Source organism: Mesoplodon mirus, assembly GCF_964341445.2.
Source record: "Mesoplodon mirus genome assembly, chromosome: 10".
In the NCBI taxonomy this organism is placed as follows: Eukaryota; Metazoa; Chordata; class Mammalia; order Artiodactyla; family Ziphiidae; genus Mesoplodon; species Mesoplodon mirus.
Genome location: NC_138986.1, coordinates 95,363,937 through 95,391,670, shown reverse-complemented (window position 1 = coordinate 95,391,670; position 27,734 = coordinate 95,363,937). Strand labels below are relative to the sequence as shown.

The 27,734-nt window shown below is 39.1% G+C and overlaps 1 protein-coding gene across 5 annotated transcripts in view; it reads right to left on the bottom strand.

Moving 5' to 3' along the window:
* BCKDHB (branched chain keto acid dehydrogenase E1 subunit beta) overlaps positions 1 to 27,734 on the bottom strand; it is a 289,393-nt gene that overhangs the window by 218,840 nt on the left and 42,819 nt on the right. For all 5 annotated transcript variants that reach the window (XM_082633565.1, XM_082633568.1, XM_082633567.1 and 2 more), the window contains exons 4-6: positions 23,087 to 23,220; positions 22,711 to 22,866; positions 19,986 to 20,094 (exon numbers count right to left, since the gene is read on the bottom strand). In XM_082633565.1, the coding sequence (XP_082489691.1) occupies positions 19,986 to 20,094; positions 22,711 to 22,866; positions 23,087 to 23,220 (399 nt within the window). The remainder of the gene's footprint in view (positions 1 to 19,985; positions 20,095 to 22,710; positions 22,867 to 23,086; positions 23,221 to 27,734) is intronic.

Sequence of the window (27,734 nt, the reverse complement as noted above, 5' to 3'; positions counted from 1 at the left end):
TTTTTCCCCTTTTTCTCTTTTTCTGAGTGTGTATGTGTATGCTTCTGTGTGTGATTTTGTCTGTATAGCTTTGCTTTTACCATTTGTCCTAGGGTTCTCTCTGTCCGTTTTTTTTTTAATTTTTTCTTAATAATTATTTTTTATTTTAATAACTTTATTTTCTTTTCTTTTACTTTGTTTTATTTTATTTTATCTTTTTCTTTCTTTCTTTCTCTTTTTCTCCCTTTTATTCTGAGCCGTGTGGAGGACAGGCTCTTGGTGCTCCAGCCAGGCATCACGGCTGTGCCTCTGAGGCGGGAGCGCCAAGTTCAGGACACTGGTCCATAAGACACCTGCCAGCTCCAGGTAATATCAAATGGCGAAAATCTCCCAGAGATCTCCATCTCAACACCAAGACCCAGCTTCACTCAACAACCAGCAAGCTACAGTGCTGGACACCCTGTGCCAAACAACTAGTAAGACAGGAACAAAACCCCATCCATTAGCACAGAGGATACCTAAAATCATAAGGCCACAGACAACCCAAAACAGACCGCCAGACATGGACCTGCCAAACAGAAAGACAAGATCCAGCCTCATCCACCAGAACACAGGCACTAGCCCCCTCCACCAGGAAGCCTACACAACCCACTGAACCAACCATAGCCACTGGGGGCAGCCACCAAAAACAACGGAAACTACGAACCTGCAGCCTGCGAAAAGGAGACCCAAACGCAGTAAGTTAAGCAAAATGAGAAGACAAACACACAGCAGATGAAGGAGCAAGGCAAAAGCCCACCAGACCTAACAAGCAAAGAGGAAATAGGCAGTCTACCTGAAAAAGAATTCAAAATAATGATAGTAAAGGTGGTCCAAAATCTTGGAAATAGAATGGAGAAAATACAAGAAACGTTTAACAAGGACCTAGAAGAACTAAAGAGCAAACAAACAATGATGAACAACACAATAAATGAAATTTAAAATTCTCTAGAAGGGATCAATAGGAGAATAACTGAGGCATAAGAACGGATAAGTGACCTGGAAGATAAAATAGTGGAAATAACTACTGCAGAGCAGAATAAAGAAAAAAAATGCAAAGAATTGAGGACAGTCTCAGAGACATCTGGGACAATATTAATCACACCAACATTCGAATTATAGGGATACCAGAAAAAGAAGAGAAAAAGATAGGGACTGAGAAAATATTTGAAGAGATTATAATAGTTAATCAAGTCCAGGAAGCACAGAGAGTCCCATACAGGATAAATCCAAGGAGAAACATGCCAAGACACATATTAATCAAACTATCAAAAATTAAATACAAAGAAAACATATTAAAAGCAGCAAGGGAAAAACAACAAATAACACATAAGGGAATCCCCAAAAGGTTAACAGCTGATCTTTCAGCAGAAACTCTGCAAGCCAGAAGGGAGTGGGAGGACATATTTAAAGTGATGAAGGAGAAAAACCTACAACCAAGCTTACTCTACCCAGCAAGGATCTCATTCAGATTTGACAGAGAAATTAAAATCTTTACAGACAAGCAAAAGCTAAGAGAATTCAGCACCACCAAACCAGCTTTGCAACAAATGCTAAAGGAACTTCTCTAGGCAGGAAACACAAGAGAAGGAAAAGACCTACAATAATAAACCCAACAAAATTAAGAAAATGGTAATAGGAACATACATATCGATAATTACCTTAAATGTAAATGGATTAAATGCTCCAACCAAAAGACATAGATTGGCTGAATGGATACAAAAACAAGACCTGTATATATGCTATCTACAAGCGACCCACTTCAGACCTAGGGACACATACAGATTGAAAGTGAGGGTATGGAAAAAGATATTCCATGCAAATGGAAATCAAAAGAAAGGTGGAGGGGCTTCCCTGGTGGCGCAGTGGTTGAGAGTCCGCCTGCCGATGCAGGGGATGTGGGCTCGAGCCCCGGTCCGGGAAGATCCCACATGCTGCGGAGCAGCTGGGCCCCTGAGCCATGGCCGCTGAGCCTGAGCGTCCAGAGTCTGCGCGTCCGGAGCCTGTGCTCCGAAACGGGAGAAGCCACAACAGTGAGAGGCCCGCATACCACAAAAAAAAAAAAAAAAAGAAAGGTGGAGTAGCAATTCTCATATCAGACAAAATAGACTTTAAAACAAAGACTATTACAAGAGACAAAGAAGGACACTACATAATGATCAAAGTATCAATCCAAGAAGAAGATACAACAATTGTAAATGTTTATGCACCCAACATAGGAGAACCTCAATACATAAGGCAAATACTAACAGCCATAAAAGGGGAAATTGACAGTAACACAACCATGGTAGGGGGCTTTAACAGCCCACTTTCACCAATGGACAGATCATCCAAAATGAAAATGAATAAAGAAACACAAGCTTTAAATGATACATTAAACAAGATGGACTTAATTGATATTTATAGGACATTCCATCCAAAAACAACAGAATACACATTCTTCTCAAGTGCTCATGAAACATTCTCCAGGATAAATCGTATCTTGGGTCACAAATCAAGCCTTGGTAAATTTAAGAAAATTGAAATCATATCAAGTATCTTTTCTGATCACAGCGCTATGAGACTAGATATCAATTACAGGAAAAAATCTGTAAGAAATACAAACACATGGAGGCTAAACAACACACTAATTAATAACCAAGAGATCACGGAAGACATCAAAGAGGAAATCAAAAAATACCTAGAAACAGGGCTTCCCTGGTGGTGCAGTGGTTGGGAGTCTGCCTGCTGGTGCAGGAGACATGGGTTCGAGCCCTGGTCTGGGAGGATCCCACATGCCACGGAGCAACAAGCCCCATGAGCCACAATTACTGAGCCTGCGCGTCTGGAGCATGTGCTCCACAACAAGAGAGGCCGCGATGGTGAGAGGCCCGCACACCGCGATGAGGAGTGGCCCCCAGTTGCCGCGACTGGAGAAAGCCCTCGCATGGAAACGAAGACCCAACACAGCCATAAATAAATAAATTAAAATTTTTAAAAAAAATACCTAGAAACAAATGACAATGAAAACACGACAATCCAAAACCTATGGGATGCAGCAAAAGCAGTTCTAAGAGAGAAGTTTATAGCAATACAATCCTACCTTAAGAAAGAAGAAACATCTCAAATAAACAACCAAACCTTACACCTAAAGCAATTGGAGAAAGAAGAACCAAAAACAACCCAAAGTTAGCAGAAGGAAAGAAATCATAAATATCAGATCAGAAATAAATGAAAAAGAGATAAAGGAAACTATAGCAAAGATCAATAAAACTAAAACCTGGTTCTTTGAGAGGATACACAAAATTGATAAACCATTAGCCAGAGTTATCAAGAAAAAAAGGCAGAAGACTCAAATCAATAGAATTAGAAATGAAAAAGGAAAAGTAACAACTAACACTGCAAAGGATCATGAGAAATTACTACAAGCAACTGTATGCCAATAAAATGGACAACCTGGAAGAAATGGACAAATTCTTAGAAATGCACAACCTTCTGCGACTGAACCAGGAAGAAATAGAAAATATGAACAGATCAATCACAAGCACTGAAATTGAAACTGTGATTAAAAATCTTCCAACAGGGCTTCCCTGGTGGCGCAGTGGTTGAGAGTCCGCCTGCCGATGCAGGGGACGTGGGTTCGTGCCCCGATCCCGGAAGATCCCACATGCCGCGGAGCGGCTGGGCCCGCGAGCCATGGCCGCGGAGCCTGTGTGTCCGGAGCCTGTGCTCCGCAACGGGAGAGGCCACAGCAGTGAGAGGCCCGCGTACAGCAAAAAAAAAAAAAAAAAAGTATATATAAAAATCTTCCAACAAACAAAAGCCCAGGACCAGACAGCTTCACAGGCAAACTCTACCAAACATTTAGAGAAGAGCCAACACCTATCCTTCTCAAACTCTTCCAAAACATAGCAGAGGGAGGAACACTCCCAAACTCATTCTACGAGACCACCATCACTGTGATACCAAAACCAGACAAAGATGTCACAAAGAAAGAAAACCACAGGCCAATATTACTGGTGAACATAGATGCAAAAATCCTCAACAAACTACTAGCAAACAGAATCCAACGGCACATTAAAAGGATCATACACTATGATCAAGTGGGGTTTATCCTAGGAATGCAAGGATTCTTCAATATATGCAAATCAATCAACGTGATACACCATATTAACAAATTGAAGGAGAAAAACCATATGATCATCTCAATAGATGCAGAGAAAGCTTTCGACAAAATTCAACACCCATTTATAGTAAAAACCCTACAGAAAGTAGGCATAGAAGGAACTTTCCTCAACATAATAAAGGCCATATATGACAAACCCACAGCCAACATTGTCCTTAATGGTGAAAAACTGAAACTACTTCCACTAAGATCAGGAACAAGACAAGGTTGCCCACTCTCACCACTATTATTCAACATAGTTTTGGAAGTTTTAGCCACAGCAATCAGAGAAGAAAAAGAAATAAAAGGAATCCAAATTGGAAAAGAAGAAGTAAAGCTGTCACTGTTTGCAGATGACATGATACTATACATAGAGAATCCTAAAGATGCTACCAGAAAACTACTAGGGGTACTCAATGAATTTGGTAATGTAGCAGGATACAAAATTAATGCATAGAAATCTCTTGCATTCCTATACACTAATGATGAAAAATCTGGAAGTGAAATTAAGAAAACACTCCCATTTACCACTGCAACAAAAAGAATAAAATACCTAGGAATAAACCTACCTAAGGAGACAAAAGACCTGTATGCAGAAAACTGTAAGGCACTGATGAAAGAAATTAAAGATGATACAAACAGATGGAGAGATATACCAAGTTCTTGGATTGGAAGAATCAACACTGTGAAAATGACTCTACTACCCAAAGCAATCTACAGATTCAGTGCAATCCCTATCAAACTACCAATGGAATTTTTCACAGAACTAGAAAAAATAATTTCACAGTTTGTATGGAAACACAAAAGACCCTGAATAGCCAAAGCAATCTTGAGAAAGAAAAACAAAGCTGGAGGAATCAGACTCCCTGACTTCAGACTATACTATAAAGCTACAGTAATCAAGACAGTATGGTACTGACACAGAAACAGAAATACAGATCAATGGAACAGGATATAAAGCCCGGAGATAAACCCATGCACATATGGTCACCTTATCTTTGATAAAGGAGGCAAGAATATACACTGGAGAAAAAACAGCCTCTTCAATAAGTGGAGCTGGGAAAACTGGACAGCTACATATAAAAGAATGAAATTAGAACACTCCCTAACACCATACACAAAAATAAACTCAAAATGGATTAAAGACCTAAATGTAAGGCCAGACAGCATCAAACTCATAGAGGAAAACATAGGCAGAACAGTCTGTGACATAAATCACAGCAAGATCCTTTTTGACCCGCCTCCTAGAGAAATAGAAATAAAAACAAAAAATGAATAAATGGGACCTAATGAACTTAAAAGCTTTTTCACAGCAAAGGAAACCATAAACAAGGAAAAAAGACAACCTTCAGAATTGGAGAAAATATTTGCAAATGAAGCAACTGACAAAGGATTAATCTCCAAAATTTACAAGCAGCTCATGCAGCTCAACATTAAAAAAACAAACAACCCAATCCAAAAATGGGCAGAAGACCTAAATAGACATTTCTCCAAAGAAGATATACAGATTGCTAACAGATACATGAAAGAATGCTCAACATCATTAATCATTAGAGAAATGCAAATCAAAACTACAATAAGGTATCATCTCACACCAGTCAGAATGGCCATCATCAAAAAATCTAGAAACAATAAATGCTGGAGAGGGTGTGGAGAAAAGGGAACCCTCTTGCACTGTTGGTGGGAATATAAATTGATACAGACACTATGGAGAACAGTATGGATGTTCCTTGAAAAACTAAAAATAGAACTACCATACAACCCAGCAATCCCACTACTGGGCATATACCCTGAGAAAAGCATAATTCAAAAAGAGTCATGTACCAAAATGTTCATTGCAGCTCTATTTACAATAGCCAGGACATGGAAGCAACCAAAGTGTCCATCAACAGATGAATGGATAAAGAAGATGTGGCACATATATACAATGGAATATTACTCAGCCATAAAAGGGAATGAAACTGAGTTATTTGTAGTGAGGTAGATGGACCTAGAGACTGTCATACAGAGTGAAGTAAGTCAGAAAGAGAAAAACAAATACCATATGCTAACACATATATATGGAATCTAAAAAAAAAAAAGTGGTCATGAAGAACCTAGGGGCAAGATGGGAATAAAGATGCAGACCTACTAGAGAATAGACTTGAGGATATGGGGAGGGGGAAGGGTACACTGTGACAAAGTAAGAGAGTGGCATGGACATATATACACTACCAAATGTAAAATAGATAGCTAGTGGGAAGCAGCCGCATAGCACAGGGAGATCAGCTCGACTCTTTGTGACCACCTAGAGGGGTGGGATATGGAGGGTGGGAGGGAGGGATATGCAAGAGGAAGAGAAATGGGGACATATGTATATGTATAACTGATTCACTTTGTTATAAAGCAGAAACTAACACACCATTGTAAAACAATTATATTCCAATAAGATGTTAAAAATTAAATAAATAAAATTACTCAGCAAATATTGTTGTACCCAACCTTCCCCTGACCTCTGCCCCTCAAATTACTGAAGATCTAAAGATTAACAGTGTACATTAGAAAATCAATATACTATTATAATACTGGTTTATAATATTTGTCAATATATTTGTTATAATATTAATATAATATTACTATCTAAGTAGAAGATAAAATTAACTTTCCATAAATAAAATTAGGTGCTAAACTTTGATATTATTGAAGCCATGGTTATTATTGGGAGCATGTGTGGACAGCATAAATGGGTATAATAAGTCCCAATACCACAAGGGAGTAATCAGAGAGGTGTCCTGGGAGCCACAGTGGTTGAAGGTCACAGCCAGATGATAACCTCGGCCTTAAGGCAAAAAGGATTGCAGAAAAGTGAGAAAGCAGATGAACTGGAGCAAATAGAGAAAACCACAAGAAAAGGTAGGTCCTGAAAAATGAATATAATTAGACGCACAGAGGCAAAAAGTTGGCATTCTAAGCAGTGGTGTACCATGTATGACTGATGGAAAAGTCAAAACAAGTAAGCAGAGAACAACACCAAGTGTCATCCTACAGGATGCACTGAGAGGACACAGCATCACTTGTATGGATTCCTGACAAAATACAGGAATAACCTGAATTTAATCATGAAGAAAGACACTCTACAAGAGAGTGAACTAAATATAGAGATCATGACAGACAAAAAGAGAAAGTATCTGTCCCAAAATAAAGGAGACTAGGGAAAGGTAACAATAAGTGTAGATTCTGTATGGGTCCCTGATCCATAAAAGAACATAAGTGGGGACTTCCCTGGCGGTCCAGTGGTTAAGACTCTACGCTTCCACTGCAGGGGGCACGGATTTGATCCCTGGTCGGGGAACTAAGGTCCCGCATGCCAGGTGGTGAGACCAGACCAAAAAAAAAAAACAATGTAAGTGGGACTATTAATGAAATTTGAATTATGTGTGTAGCAGAGCTAACAGTATTGTATCTGCTAATTTCCTAGTTTTGATCATTACTGCTGTGGTTACGCATGAGGTTAACAACCAGGGAAGCTGAGAGAGGGGTACATAGGAATTCTTTGTACAATTTCTGCAACCTTTCCACCTGGACATATTTCAAAATGAAACATTTAATGAAATTTTTAATATTAAATTTTTTATGTAAGTGTGTTCTATACATTCACATATATATAAAGATAAACGCATAGAAAAAGGTCTGAGGAAAGGAGTTGGGTAGGAGTTGGGTAGTTGGGTAGGGAAAAAGGAACTTTCACTTTTTATTCTATACACATTCTATAGCTTTGTGATAATTGAACTTTTTACAAAGAGTGCATGATTCATGATATTAAATTTTATTAAACACAACCAAAAAAAGACATCACTCTTTATCATGTAGTATAAACTCAGGCATTAAGAATATATCCAGTTGGATTAAGCCAATGATGAAAAACAGACATCTGTTTAATGTCCAAAATTATCCTGAAAAGTGAATGAACAGGTCTTCCCTAGTGGTGCAGTGGTTAAGAATCTGCCTGTCAATTCAGGGGACACGGGTTCAAGCCCTGGTCTGGGAAGATCCCACATGCCACGGAGCAACTAAGCCTGTGCGCCGCAACTACTGAGCCTGTGCTCTAGAGCCCGCGAGCCACAACTACTGAAGCCCACGTGCCTAGAGCTCATGCTCCGCAACAAGAGAAGCCACCGCAATGATAAGCCTGTGTACCTCAATGAAGAGTAGCCCCCGCTCGCTGCAATTAGAGAAAGCCCACGCGCAACAACGAAGCCCCAACACAGCCAAAAATAAATAAATAAAATAAATAAATTTTAAAAAAAGAAGTGAATTAACAATATAAAGAATGTGCCAGAGTATAAGGAAATTCCATAGGGTTCTATTCCATGAATATTTCAACTTATCAGGACAATCACAGAAGATATATAAACAAATTCAAAGGTAATTTTGCACTTCAAGTTGCAAACCTTCTGATTCTTCTTGCTACTCAATACTAGATCAAGGCCTTCTCACCACAAAATAGAATAATAATCTATTCACTACATTCCATGCTCATTTTAAATTTACAATAAGTGCTACTCCACAAGGTTAAGAATGAAGTCTATGTGAACAATTCATACAGTATAAACAAATATGAAATTAAAAAACATGAAAGGTAAAAGGTCACTTGTAATCAAATAAATGAAAACTGAAATAAATTGACAGTAATAAAATGTTTAAACTTGTACATAAAAGTCTAGCAATATGTACAACAAAAAGTCAACAGTAGTCAGGGGATGCATTTATGAGCTCCTTTTATCGTCGCTTTTGTACTTTTCAGGAGTTTCAACAAACACATATGAAAGCTTGAAAAATAGCCATAATCCTTTAACCTGTATCCACACCCTTTGCACTTGTGACTTTGTAGTTGTTCCCATGAAGAGATGGAATCTCTTTGCCCTCCTTCTGAACTTGGGCTGAGCGTTGTGACTTGCTTCAGTCAACACACTCTAGCAGAAGAGACTGTGTGCCAGCTCCTAGCCTATGACTCAAGAGCCTTGCATGCTTGTGCTTGGTCCCTTGTGACATCTGCTTCTACCGTGTGAACAAGTCCAAGCTAACCTGCTGGAGGATGAGAGACAGGAAGACCAAAGATCACCAACCACAGCTCCAGATACATGAGATAGCCCAACTAAGATCAGCAAATCCAACCCACACTTGACTTGCAACTCATGGCAGACCTATGATGGAGCCCAGGTGAAACCTGAACTATCCAGGTGAGTTCAGCCTGTATCACTGGCCTGTACATGAGCTGTACAGAAAGTTGATTTAAGCCAATAAGTGGCTTGTTAAGCATCAAAGCTTGCTAGTAGAGCATGCAATACCTTTATAATGAGAAAAATTAATCTTTTTAAGAAAGTAATGTGAGGAATTGCTAACCACTTAACTATAATATTGTTTACACTGAAATATTAAAATATCTTATTTTCAATAGGTGTATATCTTTTTAACTGAAAAAAAAAAAAGAAGAAAACTAAAGTACCTCAACAGGGTAATTAAATTCCTTTGGAGTTCCAAGTTGCATTTAGCAAACCTTAACGCTGCCCTCATATATACAGTTAAATAGCTGAAATAAAAATAGATATTTTCATCACATATTAAAGAAGTGATAGAACTAAGTTATCCTTGGAAGTCACATCAACCACCAGCAGCACTCACTGAGAACTTTCACCATGCCAGTATCGTTACATCTACTCATTTCATTTTTAAATCAATTTGATAAGATAGGTATTATCATTGTCCTCATTGTACAGCTGCGAAAACTAAAACAGAGAGGTTAAGCAGCTTGCCAAAAGTCACCTAACTAGTAAGTAGTGGAGTCAGTACTTCAAACTCAGTCAGACTGGTTCCAAAATCTACAACCTTAACCACTTTAATTGACGGCCCCAAGAACTGACAGTCTGGGAAAAAGAGAAACCAGACTGACCACCTAATGTGTCTGAACATAAAGAAAAAACGAGATTATGTGGCGGATATTAAGAACTATATTAGTAATAGAAACATGAGAAATCAAGCAAATGAAAAGAGAAGGAAGAGAAAAAAGCATTTCAAAGAAAACAGAGTTGTATACCAAAGTGGAAATAAACGAATGCATTTTTTTTTTGGCTCAGTTGTGAATCGCACCAATATAGTCATAGCAATGGAACCGCTAAGTAATGATCTGACCCAAAATTACACTATAACTCTATAGAGATAGTTTTTAAAGTTTGGATATTGTGAGAAGGAGGAATGGCACATGCTGGGGGAAAGAAGTTTAATTAAAAATAGCTAAATTCTAGTGAGAAGTTAAAATAATAATGCCTAAAATTGTAAAAAGCAGTGTAAGCAAATTAGTTATAAATATGATGATATATTACAAGAAACGACTAGAAATGATTGCCTGTGGGGAGAGAAGCATGGATCTGGTAAAGGCTGAGGTATGGAACTACTATTTTTGGTTACATTATTTGCTTTTTTAAGTTCTGTGTATCATTTTAATTTAAAAGCTAGCAAATCTAACAAATGAATTTTCCCCCCTTACTGGATGGAACTTAATTCTTGTCAGTGAGCATGCCATTCTAGCTCACACAAAAATAATGTGTTAATGATGCCAACCAAAAAAAATTTTAAAAAGAAAATACAAATTCGTTTTCTGTGTACACTGATATTTGGTAAAAATATTTTTAAAGTCTTCTACCATTCAAAAACTACTTAAAGCAATTTTCTTCTCTTCAGAATGTATGAATTCATATATAATTCATGTATTTGCTAAAAAAAATAAAACAAAATGAAAAAACCCTCAATATCCTTATGACCTATTTTTGCCTGAAAGAGAAGAGTAAATTCAGGAAATAAGGCAGCACAGGCTTTTAGTCTTACTTCTCACTAGAAGAACCACAGATGAAAGCCATATTTACTTCAGTATCACTGATGTCCTGAATCATTCAATTATAAAATCAAAAAGTTCAAAAGACATACAAGAACAGCTTCTCCACAAGACGCCTACATCTGATAATGTCACTGACTCATTCTTTTTGAATCATAACTATTTTGTACATTTCTGACACTGTCTAGATTGCTCTTCCTTATCTACCTTTTCTGAATATCCCTCTGCCATTTTTAAAAAGTTTAATTGCATTTATTTATTTACTTAATTTTTTATTTTATTTATTTTTGGCTGCATTGGGTCTTCACCGCTGTGCGGGCTTTCTCTAGTTGCAGCTAGCAGGGGCTACTCTTCGCTGCTGTGCGCAGGCCTCTCACTGCAGTGGCATCTCCCGTTGCAGAGCACGGGCTCTAGGCACGCGGGCCTCAATAGTTGTGGCATGCAGGCTTGGTAGTTGTGGCTCGCGGGTTCCAGAGCGCAGGCTCAGCAGCTGTGGCACACAGGCCCAGTCGCTCCGCAGCATGTGGGATCCTCCTGGACCAGGGCTCGAACCCGTGTCCTCTGCATTGGCAGGCGGGTTCCCAACCACTGAGCCACCAGGGAAGTCCCTAATTGCATTTAAATGTCATCATTAGAATAAGCGATCCAGAAGTACTATTTAGTTACTTTTTCCTTCTAAATTTAGAAGGTACAAGTTTTATATCTATTGTATATTTGAGGTAAGCAGAAACAAAATTTGAGAAAATTGCTATGTTACTTTCATCTTTGTAGTTTGTAAAGTGAATGGCTGAACTGAAGAAATCCTTTCTAAATGTTGTAGACTAGACATAGAGGAGAGTGACCACAGCACAGATATTTGAACATAGAACAGTATATGGGGACCAGGTCCAAAAATGAGGGGTCAGATAGGTCGAGAAGAGCTGTGACAGGGACAAATGGTTTCACCCCCTCTCTCTGAAATGCAGATAGACTACATTTCTCAGCTGCCGTTGCCTCTAGCTGGGGACATAAGACTAAGTCCCTTAATGATAGCACAGAGCAAAGGCTCCCAAACCCCACCTGTGACCACAATGTACTGTGTCATGTACTTTTTATACCTTTCAAAGAAGCAAATTAACCCTATGCCAATGGAGAAGTTAACGCAGTCAGTACATAGTCAGACTTTGGACTATATACTACACGAGGGATTCACTGCCTTAATGAATGGCTATTGATAGCATATATTTCCATTCAATTACAAAATGGATCATTTTAATTCTGCAGGAATTTTTTTTTAAGTAGCATATTTCTTGGCATGAAACTAAGACACTGGATCAAATTGTTTCATTGATGCCCTCCACTCAACAGTGTTTAAATAGGATGCAAAACAGGGTAACCTTAGAAAGAAGGCTGCCTCTGGGGTCAGAACATCTTGGTTTAAAACCTAACTCTATCACTCATTCCTCTGTGAGCAAGTTTCTTAAACTCTCTCAACTTCAGTTTCAGGATAATACCACCTGGCAGAGGTTTTGTGACAATTAAATGGAACCATCTGTGCCATATGTACCCAATACCTTACTCTAGACTGTCTGGGTTTGAATCCTGTTTGTGTGGATTTGGGCAAGTCGTTTAACTTCTCTAATCCTCAGGTTCCTCATGGATAAAATAGTGATAGTAACAGTATTTCTGGCAAGGCTGTTGTATTAAATGAAATAGTCCATTGGCCTATACAACATAGCGCTGTGTCTAGTACAGAAGTGTTAAAAAAAAAAGTGCATAAACACTAGGCAACTACACACATGGATTATCTCACTTAATCCTCTCAACTTTATGAAGTAATAAGTACTATTATAAACAGATGGGCATCCTGCTTTAGCATTAGGACAAAAGTAGCATTTATATCAAGCTACAAAGGCCGCCATTTATTTTGCTAATCCAACAGGGGATATTTTCATCTTGAAAGAGAACATCTTTTCTCTAACCAAGATGACAGATTAGATTAGTCAAGGTTACCTGTTTTATCAGTGAAATCTACAGAAGACTGAAACACAAAGGAGGTTCAATTTATAATGAGATTAAATAGAAGGACCTGGGGGAAACTCCTTAGTCAAATTAAGATTCAAGAAATAAGGAACCGGGCTTCCCTGGTGGCCCAGTGGTTAAGAATCCACCTGCTAATGCAGGGGACACGGGTTTGAGACCTGGTCTGGGAAGATCCCACATGCCACGGAGCAACTAAGCCCGCGCGCCACAACTACTGAGCCTGCATGACACAACTACTGAAGCCCATGTGCCTAGAGCCTGTGCTCCCCAACAAGAGAAGCCACCGCAATGAGAAGCCTGACCACCACAAGGAAGAGTAGCCCCTGCTTGCCGCAACTAGAGAAAGCCCACGCGCAGCAACAAAGACCCAACACAGCCAAAAATAAATAAATTAATTAATTAAATTTTTTAAAAAAAGAAAGAAGGAACCCAGAGAACCTTAGGAACTAACCTAAAGAATGGGAATGGAGAGGATTCTCACTTTGGGTGTCTATTTCTCTCCCTTCCTCTCACCCACAGTGAACATGTATGCTTGACCTCATAGTCTTCTACTAGAGACCATCGTTTACCAAGTGGCAGGGGACGTGGCTGCAGTCCCATGTCACCCCAGACAAACTGCCCACAGAAAGTGCAGCTTTGTCTCCACACAGAAACTCCCAGAAAAGAAGTCAGAATAGCTGGGCTGGAGCCACATAGCCATTCCCCGAGATGATGGAGGTGAGATAAGACAGCTGGCAGCCCCTTCAGAACCAAATGGAGTGGACTAAGAACAGTGCCCATGGGAGGACTGTGCCCCACAAAGAAAATAAAGGACTTATAATAGATGCTGAAAAATTAACTACTGGGAGAGAGCTGTGCACACAACCTCAAGCTAAAAAGCCTTGGGTAACTGTGACTCTCTATAACGGAACCAGTCTTGAACAGGATTTAGTGATATAAACGATATAGGTAAAAATTATACGTTAGGAGAAAATTCACCTTTGAGTTAGCAAGTTACCTTTTTTTGGATGCCTAATACTTTAGCTTCCTAAGGAACTCTTTACCTAGTATCCTTTAAATACTTTACTGCAGGAATTAAGGAGAGAATACAATTTCAGACTTGGGAAAATAACATCTTAATGAGGTTGCTGGAGGGGAAAATGGGTAATAGCTGAGACTTCCCTGAAATATTTCCAACTGCATCAACCTAGTTCTGATTGTAAAGAGTGGCAAATGCTAGGGAATTACTTTTCTGTCAGTAAAATTCTATTAATGAGCACTATGAGAAATCGCGCTCAACTCTGTTCCTTAGATATATTTACACCTTCTCATCGTCCCTTCATACGCAACATCTTTCCTATTTTCCTACTCTTCGTTTCTCTAGACTACATTCTGGTAAATTTTTTTGACCTTGTCTTCTAGTTTACCAATTCTTCCTTTCTCTGTTTATAATTTCTGGTTAAACCAGAGATTTTTTTTCTTTCATTTATTATTTCTCTTTACTAGACACTCCATTCTGTTCTTCAAATTTGCTTGTCTACTGCTTATATTCTCAAGGGCCTCCTTTTTTTAATGTGATGCCTACTTTTTTGCAGTGTCTATATGCTAGTTCTAATATCCGAAGTCTTGAGGGGCCTGTATCTTCCTTTTCTTGCTCCTGCTCAAAGGGACTCTATCTTCTTTTTGGAACTCTACCTGTAGGACTATTCTGAGGCCTGACTTGAAGTGACTCCAGAGAGGATTTTGTTACCTCCTGACAGCTCTCTTGGGCACCAACAACCTGGAACCACTTAAATTAAATTAGCTGCTTAAGAGTTTTCACACCACACTTATGGGCACATATTGAAATTATAATCCTGTGTAAGGGCCATATTGTGATCAAAATTCTTGGAGATTTCTTCTTTTCTCTCCACCAGCATAAAGTCAAGACAGGCAATATTTCTTCCTGCCATTTCTGTACTTCACACCGTGGATGTGGCACGTGGAGTCCCACCTTTAAGCAAGGGCTCCTAGTACATTCTCTACCTAAAGTAGGTCCTGGACTTTGTCTCCTGTCCCCACTGTTCCATGGAGTCATCAGAGCAAAAGCTCAATGTTTCCAGGACTAGGCAAATACCTTCTGGAAGATTTTGGCATTCGCTTCTATACCAGGGTTCTGAGGTTCACTTATTTCAAGACTCCAGAGTCCTAACTTCCAAGCCAGCTCCGTACACATTTAAAATAAACAAACAAACAGGGGTGGGATGAATTGGGAGATGGGGATTGACATATATACACTAGTATGTATAAAATAGATAACTAATGAGAACCTGCTGTATAGCACAGAGAACTCTACTCAGTGCTCTGTGGTGACCTAAATGGGAAGGAAACACGAAAAAGAGGGGATATATGTATATGTAGAGCTGATTCACTTTGCTGTATAACTGAAACTAACACAACATTGGAGTAAAGCAACTATACTCCAATAAAAATTAATAAAAACAAACACACACACACACACACCTTTTTTTTTTTTTTTTTTTTTTTGTGGTACGCGGGCCTCTCACTGCCGTGGCCTCTCCCGTTGCGGAGCACAGGCTCCGGACGCACAGGCTCAGCGGCCATGGCTCACGGGCCCAGCCGCTCTGCGGCATGTGGGATCCCCCCAGACAGGGGCACGAACTCGTGTCCCCTGCATCGGCAGGCAGACTCTCAACCACTGCGCCACCAGGGAAGCCCTAACAGTAAAATTTTTAGTCTTTAGCCTAGTACCCAACTACTTTTTCAGCCTCCCTTGTGCCGAGGTGTGGCACTGTGATTAAGTTCTGGCTGATGGGATGTAAGTAGATTTAATATGCGCAACTTCCGAGTCATTCTTTAAAGAGAAGATGACTGCCTTTCCCCTTCCACCTCCCTTTCCCCTTCCACCTCCCTTTCCCCTTCCACCTCCCTTTCCCATTCCACCTCCCTTTCCCCTTCCACCTCCCTTTCCCCTTCCACCTCCCTTTCCTCTTCCACCTCCCTTTCCCCTCCCTGGTGGCTGGAATGTATATGCGATGCTGGGAGTGGAGCACCCATCTGGGACCACGTTGAAGATAATGAAGAAACCAGACAGAAGGTCCCTGGTACCTTGACGACTAAGGCACCACTGCACTGCCAACCAGGATGTTTATGTGAGAGAAAGATAAATTTCCATTGTACTTGAGCTCTTATAATGGGTTTTATTGTTAGCCTAGGTTTTTGAAATTGGATAACTCATGACTATATCTATGTATTTAAGACACTATTCCATAAATAAAATGAGGACTTAAATGCATAGATTTTATAAACATTGCCTTAGGCTACTTAAAAGTTAGCTTTTGTGGCCTTCCTTACACTTGACCATGTCGCATTTAGTTAAGATTACTGGATAATTAACCTAAATGAGCTATTATGTAATAAACACAACTCCCATTTTTACAAGGAATTATCAGCATCGTGTTTATAATATAAGAATATACATCTATATTTATTACTCTGTGAATTTTCCCAACATGAACTTTAAAAAAAAAATTTTAATGTAAAGGTTCACATCTTTAGTCCCCTCTGTTTTGACTATTTCCAAATGTATGCTAGAAATTCAAGACGAATGAATGTCAGAAAAAAAGTCAGTCTATTTGAACGGATAGAGAAAATGTGGTACATACACACAATGGAATATTACTCAGCCGTAAAAAGGAACGAAATTGGGTCATTTGTAGAGACGTGGATGGACCTAGAGACTGTTACACAGAGTGAAGTAAGTCACAAAGAGAAAAAGCAAATAACGTTCATTAACGCATATATGTGGAATCTAGAAAAATGATAGAGATGAACCGGTCTGCAAGGCAGAAATAGAGACACAGATGTAGAGAACAAACGTATGGACACCAAGGGGGGGGGCCATGGGATGAATTGGGAGATTGGGATTGACATATATACACTAATATGTATAAAATAGATAACTAATGAGAACCTGCTGTATGGCACAGGGAACTCCACTTCACTGTGCAACAGAAACTAACACAACATTGTAAAACAACCTTACCCCAATTAAAAAAATAATAAAGTCAGTCTGTTAAGTTAGTGTTTATGGATACTACAAGTCTTCCTATTATTACCACTTAGAAATTATCAGGTTACTCTGATCTTTTAAATGAATCTAAAGCACCTTCTTTTACTTATTGGACTCTGTCAATACAGAAATGTCTTCCACAAAGCAAAATAATCCAGATTATTGAATCAAAATACGCCATTCCTTTTTACGTCATTCCAAACAACTTTAATTTCGGAGTTTGCTCCACCAGTGCAAAGCAGATCTGAGAGATGAACAGACAGAGCTAGAGAAAAGGGGGCTGCATGTAGGCAGCAACTGAAGAATCAGTGTGAGAACAGTCAGAGCCCCTGTTCACATCCCCGTCCCCACAAAAGAGCAGAAACCAAAATATGGTCAGCTGCAAGATACGGATTTGAACCGGAGGCCAAGGCTAAGAAAACTATGGGTGAAAAGCATCCTGGGGCTTCCCTGGTGGCGCAGTGGTTGAGAGTCCGCCTGCCGATGCAGGGGACACAGGTTCGTGGCCCGGTCCGGGAGGATCCCACATGCCGCGGAGCGGCTGGGCCCGTGAGCCATGGCCGCTGAGCCTGCGCGTCCGGAGCCTGTGCTCCGCAACGGGAGAGGCCACAACAGTGAGAGGCCCGCGTACTGCCAAAAAAAAAAAAAAAAAAAAAAAAAAAAGCATCCTGAATTCTACATAAGAATCAAGAATTATAAAAAATAAATGGAGATAGTTATTGCTTTAGAACTGACGTTATGCACTGGTTCTCAAAAGTTAGTATGAGTCAGAAGCACCTGGAAGGCTGTGAAGACAGAATGAGCTGGGCCGTCCCCAGGGGTTCTGATTCAGTAGGTCTTGAACTGACTGAGGCCTGACAGCCTGCATTTCTCATAAGCTCCCACAGTGCTTCTGCTGCTGGCCCAGGGATCAAGCTTGATAACCACCTGGAAAACACTCCTATAAAGATTTCAGTGGCTAACTCTTTTCCAAGCCTACTTTCCTCAGCAGAGAAATTCTCTAGCTATGAAATAACTCTTTTTTAGTCTTTACTGGGACAAGAAAAGATTCAGTTAAGAATCCCTGAAATGACACATAAACGATCACAGGGAAACTGCTGAAAAACTTTTGAGCCTCGATCCTCATCAGCGTCTTTCATAATCTCTCCCAGGGCCAAACCTACAACAAATTTCTCAAGCTCATTCTCTTAGCTGGAATCCTATAACATTAAACATTTCCCACACCAATCCTGATATCAAAATCCGTAGCAAAGTGAATATTACTTTTCCAAATGTTACTTAGTCTCCATTTATTAAAAACTGGGAAAAAAACAACAACCTGTATTAATTGATTAGCTTGAATTGGTTGGCCTTACAAATATAATACTCATAGGGTATTCATAGTAATTAGAAATCAAATAGCTACTCAGTATATAACATTGGTGTTTTCCTTTTCACCTCAAGATTATAAATTCTTTTGTTATTTTTTATTCCATAATGGGATATAGATAACTATAGAGTTCCCCCAAAATGTAGAGATTCAATTTAAAGTATGCTTAAATTAAGAGCAACTGGAACTCTGATAAATTTCCAGCAGAAATGCAAAATGGCATAACCACTTAGAAAAAGTCTTCAGTAGATTCTTATAACATTCAATCTACTCTGACACATCATTTCTATTCCTGGATGTTTATTGCCAAAAAAAAAAAAAAAAAGAAAGAAAGAAAGAAACAGTATGTTCACAAAAACACTTGTGTAATAATGTCTCTAGCAGCCTTGTACAAAGTAGGCAAAAACTGAAAACAATGATGATCATTTGTCCATCAACAGGGGAAGGTTGATAAACTGTGATATATTCATACAATGGAAATGCTACTCAGCAATGAAAAAGGAATAAACCACTGATACAAGCAACAACATGAATGAATCTCAAAACCAGTAGGCTGAGCAAAAGAAGGCAAACACAAAAGAATATATACAGCACTGTATGACTTACTTATATGAGGGCCCAAAGCATATGCAACTAATCTATGCTGAAAGCAATCAGAAAGTGGCTAAGTTTGGGGTAGGAAGAATGGATTGGCAGAGAAGAGGCAGGAAAGAGCTTCCTGGAGCAATGAAAGTTTTCCAGCCTTGTTTTACACAGTAGTTACATGGATGTAGAGGACTGTCAAATCTATCCAACTGAACACTTACAATCTCTGCATATGTATTTAAATGTATGTAATTCACATCACAATAAAACAAAATGTTTTAAGCCTAACTATTCGAGGAAAAGAATGGTTTGCCAAAGGAATGTTCCCTGAATTTGAAATAAAATACACGTTAGGCAGAATAAACAGTTTGATGTTTAAAAGTCCATTATGGCTAATAAAGAAGCAATGATAGATGAGTGTTTACAGAATTATGATTCTGAGCTAGAAAGAGGGTGATCAAACATTTCAATTTGCCTTAGACACTCATCCCAGTGTAGACCTGATGTTACAAAACTAATAGTGCCCCCTGCACTCTCAAAGGAATCCTCGTTTAGATGAAGACCTACAAGGACACTTTAGCTAAAAGGACATTTGATATTATTTAGTGCACTGAGCTCATTCACCTCTTCCACTCAGCCCACATCTACTTAGCATCTACTATGTAGCCAAACAGAATCCCTACTTTCTTGCTACCACTTCACATTGCTTCCCTGTTTCCAAAATTAAAATTTAAATACCTAGATGGATTTTCTCTAAAGTTAACTTAAAATATACAGCTGAGGACAAACTAAATATAGAAGACATCAGAATTTTTTGTTTCTACAGGGAAATATAGATCAAGCTTATGAAAGAAAAATTATAATTTTGAGCTATTCAAAACAAAATGCATAAAGATGTTCATAAATATAAAATAAAGGAAAAATTTACCTGCTGCCCTGTAAAGTATTTTAGGTTCAAAAAATATACAAGGATTTTTATCCTCTATGCATGACAAAAGAAGTCCCTTGGCCTGGAAAGGGCTTCTGGGTATAACCACCTGCAAAAACAGATTTTTTTTTAAGACAAGTTCAGTCAAAATGAATCCCAGTAAACTCACATATAAGGGTTGATATTTAAATAACCAATTGTTACTAATTAAATATAGAAATCTTGTATTTTTAGACTAATTACCATTTGTCATAAAATTCACATATTGTCCAAAATGATCCCATTTGTTCCACAAATATTTATCAGATGCCCACCATATTCTGGTAATTAAGATACTGCTATTCTCTCAAGGAGTTAAACATGCATATACATAAAAAATAAAAGGAAACCACAAAGAGCACTCATCAAAACAAAAAAGTAAATTTGTCAATATCTTCCTGTATTTACTTATAAAGAAATCTTTTCTACTAATGTCCAACTGGTACTTTTCAAAGGCATGTAACTCTCTTCTCCAATTTTAAGATGTCAAAATCTCCTCCTTTCCCATGAAAAATCTGGCCTTCATTTCCTAAGTGGAAAAATAATCCACTGAACTTTATGATCCAGGTAATATAATGTGCAGTTACTGCAAAGCTAAAAGAAAAGTGTGGATGCTGCACATTTCCAGTTGGGGAAAGGGCTCAGGACCTTCTTGAGAATGAGACTGATAATGAGGAAGATGATGGTAATAACAGCAGGTAGCATACGTGTTAACTGCTGATTAATCCACTATGTGGATTAATTCATGTTCATAGCAACCCCATGAAGTAGCAATTATTATTTTCCCCAATTTAGAAATAGAGACTGAGGCTTAAAGAGAGACAAGTAGCCCGCCCAAGGTTACCTCGATTGCTAAAGCAAGGATTCTTGCCTGTTCTGACTGACCAAGCTCTTAATTTCTACACCATTTTGCCTCAAATCACAAACTCTTGTCCAGTTTAATGATTGTTAAATAACTACATGAAGATGTTATTACATAGGAAGAGTTATCATTAAAATAAACCTGAATTTATCACAAAGATTCAAATAAGATTCCTTGAAGCAAACTATATTTGGCTTTCAAAATCATTTTTATCCCATTTTATTGAAGAATTTTTATTTAAAAAATAAAATAACACAAACCTCACTATTTTCTGAAAAGAGACTGTTAAATACATTGCTCATCATAGCACACAATGTCTTCATCTTATGTTCCTATTTTAGTTTTTATTCAACTGCTTTCTTCATGTGTTTATTTTCAGCCTTTTGTACTATATGTATATTCTCATTTGGGATAAAATAAAAGAGAAAGCATGGGGGGAGAGAGGTAGGGGTGAGAGAAAAGAACTGCTCTTAAAAATACTGGGTAACATCATAAACATTAAACGTGAATCAACCTTTAGCTCAAGCACAAAAATAACTGTTGCCTCAAATGTGGTTTTTGTCCCAACCTACCATTTCTAGCTTACATTGAAAAATTATGCAACCCCTACTTAACTACAAAACTTTACAACTTTGATCTGGTAGAAAAAACAATAAAACATAGACATATTCACAAATGACTCATGTTATCAAAAACCAGACATAAAGCTCTGGGTATACATATCTATGAGTTTTTATATTGATTCCCTGGAAAGCTCTTCAGAAAATAGAAAAGAAGATAATGTAAAAAATTAAGACATAAAATAAGCAAAATATATATATTTTTTTAATCAAAAGACCCAAGCTGTTGTGGAAGACCTAAGATTATTGTGAAAGGCTGTAAAAGGCAGATGCTTCAAAATTAATTGCTTGAGCAAGTATTACGTTACCCTGGGCTGGAAAACATACCTAGGTAACCAAGTCTTCTGTCAGTCTATTTAAAAGTAAGAAATAGACTAAAAGCAAAATTTTACTCCTGTGACTTTAAGGTAAATATGCACTAAGCAGTAGATTTATTAAAATTACTCCAGAATCAACTGTTAAGTGAGAAAGCCCCATTAGAAAGAAACCGAGGGCTTCCCTGGTGGCGCAGTGGTTGAGAGTCCACCTGCCGATGCAGGGGACACGGGTTCGTGCCCCGGTCCGGGAAGATCCCACGTGCCGCGGAGCGGCTGGGCCCGTGAGCCATGGCCGCTGAGCCTGCGCGTCTGGAGCCTGTGCTCCGCAACGGGAGAGGCCACGGCAGTGAGAGGCCCGCGTGCCGCAAAAAAAAAAAAAAAAAAAAAAAGAAACCGAGCTTTCTGCTCAAATGGAATTTGCAAGTAAGGCCTTTTTGCTGAACAAATCTGTGAAACGTGCCAAAGATTGATAGGAATGTATAACTTACTTTGTCAGTTTCATTTTTCATGTCTTGGTAATATATGTTATTTTGATCAATAAAGATGATTTCTATCGCAAAAAAAAAAAACAAAAAGAAAGAAAGAAGGAGAGCTTTGAAAGAGATGGAAGATAAACTATGTTCTCGGTTTTATTATTTGAAGTCTATGAAATTCACATCGGGGTCAAGCCAGTGCTGCTTCAGGGAAAATATTCTATAAACCTGGATGTTGGCTGCTTAATCTAAATAAAATAAAAGCTCTCTTTCTTAAAAACAATTAAGTGCACATAAATTCCAAAAATCCTGATTGCTTATCTCTAGATAATAACCATATTAGTTAATATTAATCGAATGAACCAAAACAGAAACATCAAATGGAGAGCAAACAAAGTACATAAGTGAGAATACCTTGATTCCTGGGCAGTGGGCAAAAAAAGCTTCAGGACTCTGGGAATGGTAGAGAGCCCCATGGCCGACACAGCCCCAAGGGGACCGGATGGTGAGGCTTCCACAATTAAAAAGATCCCCAGAGCGATAGCGATACTTGGCAGCTTCATTAACAATCTGAGGGGGAAAGAGAGAAGGGACATGTCACAATGAGTCCCTTTTCCCATCCATTTTCATAAGCCATTTTATTTGATCTTTAAATATATGTCCATAACAAACTAGCTCAAAGGTAACAAAAAGTTCCTAACATAGGGGTTGGGAGAGTGGAGATAATTCTTTAATACTTCATGGACTTCCCTTAGGAAGTCTCGATTATGGTAACATGACATCTTCTTACCTGATCAAAAGCAGGGAAAATATAATCTGCAAACTGAATTTCTGCAATGGCGGTAGCACCAGTGACGGCTATTCCAATTCCAAACCCAACGATTCCTTGTTCACACAATGGGGTGTTAAACACCCTGTCTTTACCTACAACAGAAATGAGAGTCATCCGAACGTGACAGAAGAGAGTAATGTAATGCACAAGACGACGGGAAAGTCACTGAGTCAACAATGGTGAGATAGAGGAAAAAAGCATAGAGTATGTGGAGGAAACAGAAAAGAAATCGTACAATGGGTGGTTTCAGTGCAAACAGTAATTATATTAACTCGAAGCAATCTAAATATCCTAATGAAAAGAAAGATTGTAACACGGGGATACAAGAAACCAAAACCTAACCACTGGAAAAAAAAAAAAAAAAACACTCAAACGATAAAGATAAATGTAAAGAAAAGGAAGGAAAAAACACACAATGGAAAACCTAACCAAAAGAAGCTGATGTCACTACGTTAATAGCAGACAAAGTAGACTTTAAGGGAAAAGGCATTACCAGAGATAAAGAGGGAAAATCCATACTGTTAAAGGTTTCAATTCATAAGGAGGACATAATTCCAAATTTATAGTCATCTAATAACACAAGCTCCAAATAAACAGAAAAAATTAACAGAATTAAAAGGATAAATAGATAAAATTCCCAATATAGTAGGAGATTTTCATGTACCAGTCTCACTGACAGAAAAAGCACACCAAAATAAAAAGTTAAGGGCTTCCCTGGTGGCGCAGTGGTTGAGAGTCCACCTGCCGATGCAGGGGACACAGGTTCATGCCCCAGTCCAGGAAGATCCCACATGCTGCGGAGCGGCTGGGCCCGTGAGCCATGGCCGCTGAGCCTGCGTGTCCGGAGCCTGCGTGTCCAGAGCCTGTGCTCCGCAACAGGAGAGGCCACAACAGTGAGAGGCCCGCGTACCGCCAAAAAATATAATAATAGTAATAATAATAATCTGTTTCTTAAAAAAAAAATGAAAAGAAGAAAAGCAAGTATAAAATTTTAAAAAATCTGTTTCGATTTTCTCCCAAACAGGTCATGATTGAGGGTAAGAGTACAAATAAAATGCACAATACTGATAACTTCCTTTACTTTAGAATGCAATTACCTAACATAAAGTTCATACACATAGTATCCCAATGGGTGGATTAATACATACAGGGATTACGCTGTGAGTTAAGACAGATCTGGGTTTAAGTGCTATCACCACAAGTTACTAAACTCCCTATGGCTCAGTTTCATATCTGTAACAGAGCAATCATGATACTGAAAAGACAAAAATAATTCATACATGTATTCAAATGTTTACAAAGTACCTAATATTCTCTAGATGCTATTCTAGATGCAGAGGATACAGCAGCAAAGAAAACCAAAAAAAAATCCTATCCTCATGGGACTTAGATTCTGGTCAGGGAAAACAGACAATAAAAACAAAATAAAAGAGTAAAATACATAGCGTATTAGATGATGACAAGAGCTGCAGAGAACAGTAACGCAGGGAGTAAGTGATCAGGGGAGAGGAAGTGGAACTCCTGTGGTTTTAAACAGGTAGATAGGGGAGGCACTACTGAGAGGTGACATTTAAAGGAAGAGTTGAAGGAAGTGAGAAAATGTACCGTGAGTACATCCCAGGGCATCAGTGTTCTGGACAGAGGGACCAGCAAGTGCAAAAGTCCTGGGGTATAAATATGTTCAGCACTTCAGAGGAAAGGTACGAAGACCAGAGCGCCTGGTATGGAGTAAGAGAAACAGTGGTAAGAGATGAAGCTGAAGAGTTAAAAGGATGGCCTGGGGCAGTGGCACAGGTCAGACGGGGCCTTGGCGGCGGGGGGGTGGGGTGGGGGTGGGGGGGGGTGTCACTGTAAACAGTCTGACTTTGTGAGAACGAGTGAGTCAGTAAGTAGGTGAGTGAGACAGGAAGCCATGGAGCAAAGTCACGCCATCCTCCAAGTTGCATTTCAGCAGGATCCCTCTGGCTGGTATTTGGTGAACAGCCTGTAAATAGGCAAACGTGGACACAGCAAGACTGATGACAGGATGCTGCAATCATCCCAGTAAGAGATGATGATATGGAACAGCAGAAAGGGTGTGAGCCTCCAGATATAGTCTAAAGATAGCGTCAGAAGGATTTACTGAGGAAAGGGACGTGGAGTATGAGTCAGAGGAACGCTAAGGATGATTCAGTGGCTTGTGGCTTGAGTAGCCTGAGGAGAGAGTTACCACTGCCCAAGGAAGGGAAAACTAGGAAGCATCATGTTGGGATGAGAAACCAGGAGCCCGGTTGTGGAGATGTTACATTTGAGACACCTTCAGACATTAAAGTAAAGCCACTCATTAGACTGTTGGATATATGAGTTGAAAGTCTTCAGCATGAAGATTGCACTAAAAAAACATGTGATTGGATGAGATTCCCAAGTACATTTAAATGGGTACCTAGAGAAAGGAGAGACCCAGTGTTAAAAAGACATGAAAAATAATCAGCAAAGTTGAGAACGAAAAAAAGCCAGAGTTTGGAGGAAAAATAGTAGAACGTGCTGGCCTAGAAGTCAAATGAAGCAAGTGATTCTAAGACCAACCTGTTCCAGCTGAAAGTGAGATGAGGGCTGAGGATTTTCTAACCGGTGACCCAGACATAACAGTGTCTGCCAAGCGGGAGGGAGGGAGAAAACAAATGCGTAATTCAAGAGGGATGGGAGAAGAGAAATTGGAGACAAGAAATAATGACAATTACTTGGAGAAATTTAGCTGTAAAGGAAAGAAGAGAAAAGGAACAACAACTGTCTGGAGAGGAATATGGAATCAATAGAGGGATTATTTTAAGATGGAAGAAATAACAGGATATTTGCAGGCTGATAGAAATGATCAATAGAGAGGGGGACATTGATGATTGAGAAGATTCGTGAAATGGAGAGAAGGAAGAACGATTGGAACCATGTGACAGAGGCAGGGGTCTGGTATGGAGAGGTGACAAGAACCCTGACGTTCATTCAGAGTGCAGGAGGAAAGCATTTGTGGGCACTGATGCTGGTACACAGAAAGATGCAGTGGAAAGAGCCTGCCAAAGTTCTATGTTCACTGCATCTGTCTTCTTCGTAAAATGTGAACTAGGTTATTAGCTAAGAGTAAGGACAGGGGAGGCAGCGTTGAGAAAAGAGTGTATGAAATAGTCATCCGGGAAAATGGAAGAGTGAATGGAACAGGAATATGCAGCATGAGTGGGCTGTGGAGATCACTAGTCTTGAACGGAAAGTGAGGTCACTTGGCAAGATGACATGTTTTGTTCCAGCAATATTCAGCCCAGGATTTAGGATTTAGACGGAGATGGATTTAACTAGCATTGGATTTTGCCAAGCAAATCATGGCATGGAATTTAAACTGGGTATAAAGAGAAGAAAAGTCGCCGGGGGATTAAGAGTCAGTGACAGGGTGGTGGGATTCGTGGATTTTAAGAATCAATAAGGTCAAAGGACTGTTGGAGTCAAAGCGCTAGAGGCAGTGAGCTGGGCAGGTTCAAGGTAGACATCAGAGCTGGGGAGGCTTCCAGCTGAGATGATGGTGGGACTGCAGTTACTAAAAGTTCTTCAATGACCAACAGCGTTGACTGGGTCAGAAAAGAATAAATAATACCTGAATTACTTCTTTCTGAATTTAAGACAACTGAGTACGATTAACATTTCAGATAAACTTATGGTTATTGATAATACAGATAATAAGTATAGGAGACATTCATTTGCAGCAACATGGATGGACCTAGAAATTATCATACTAAGTGAGGTAAGTCAGAAAGAGAAAGACAAACACCATATAATATCACTTATATGTGCAATCTAGACTAAGACACAAATGAACTTAACTACAACACAGAAACAGACTCACAGATATAGAGAACAGACTTGTGGTTGCCAAGTGGGGGGAGGGGGGGTTGGATTCAGAATTTGGGGTTAGCAGATACAAACTATTATATAGAGAATGGATAAACAACAAGGTCCTACTGTATAGCACAGGGAACTATATTCAATATCCTGTAATAAACCATAATGGAAAAGAATGTGAAAAAGAATATATATATACATGTAACTGAATCACTTTGATGTACACTAGAAGCCAACACAACTTTGTAAATCAACTACAATTCAATTTAAAAAATAAAAAAAATTTTTAAATAAAAATTAAAGATATTCATACAAGATGCCACTTTCTTATATTTTGGTACCTTTCCTTAAGTTTTGGGCTAATATCTTTGTGTAACTCCATGATCCCGAGTCAATAAAAGTATGTGTAGAATGCACAAGTGTAGATGGTTGATCATTTAAATAACTGACTCCAACTTCTCATTTGCTGAAGATTAAGTATAAAGTCATACCACCACTTTCTAGCAGCTTTTCTTTTGTAAAGGGAACGTGATAAGAAGTTTGACACCATGGGCAGTGTACTATCTGTTAAAGACATCACCCACTAAATGACGCCAAACATCACCAGCAGTTGACTTCTCTGGCCAAAGAATCACAGGTGGTGGGCTTCCCTGGTGGCGCAGTGGTTGAGAGTCCGCCTGCTGATGCAGGGGACACGGGTTCGTGCCCTGGTCCAGGAAGATCCCACATGCCGTGGAGCGGCTGG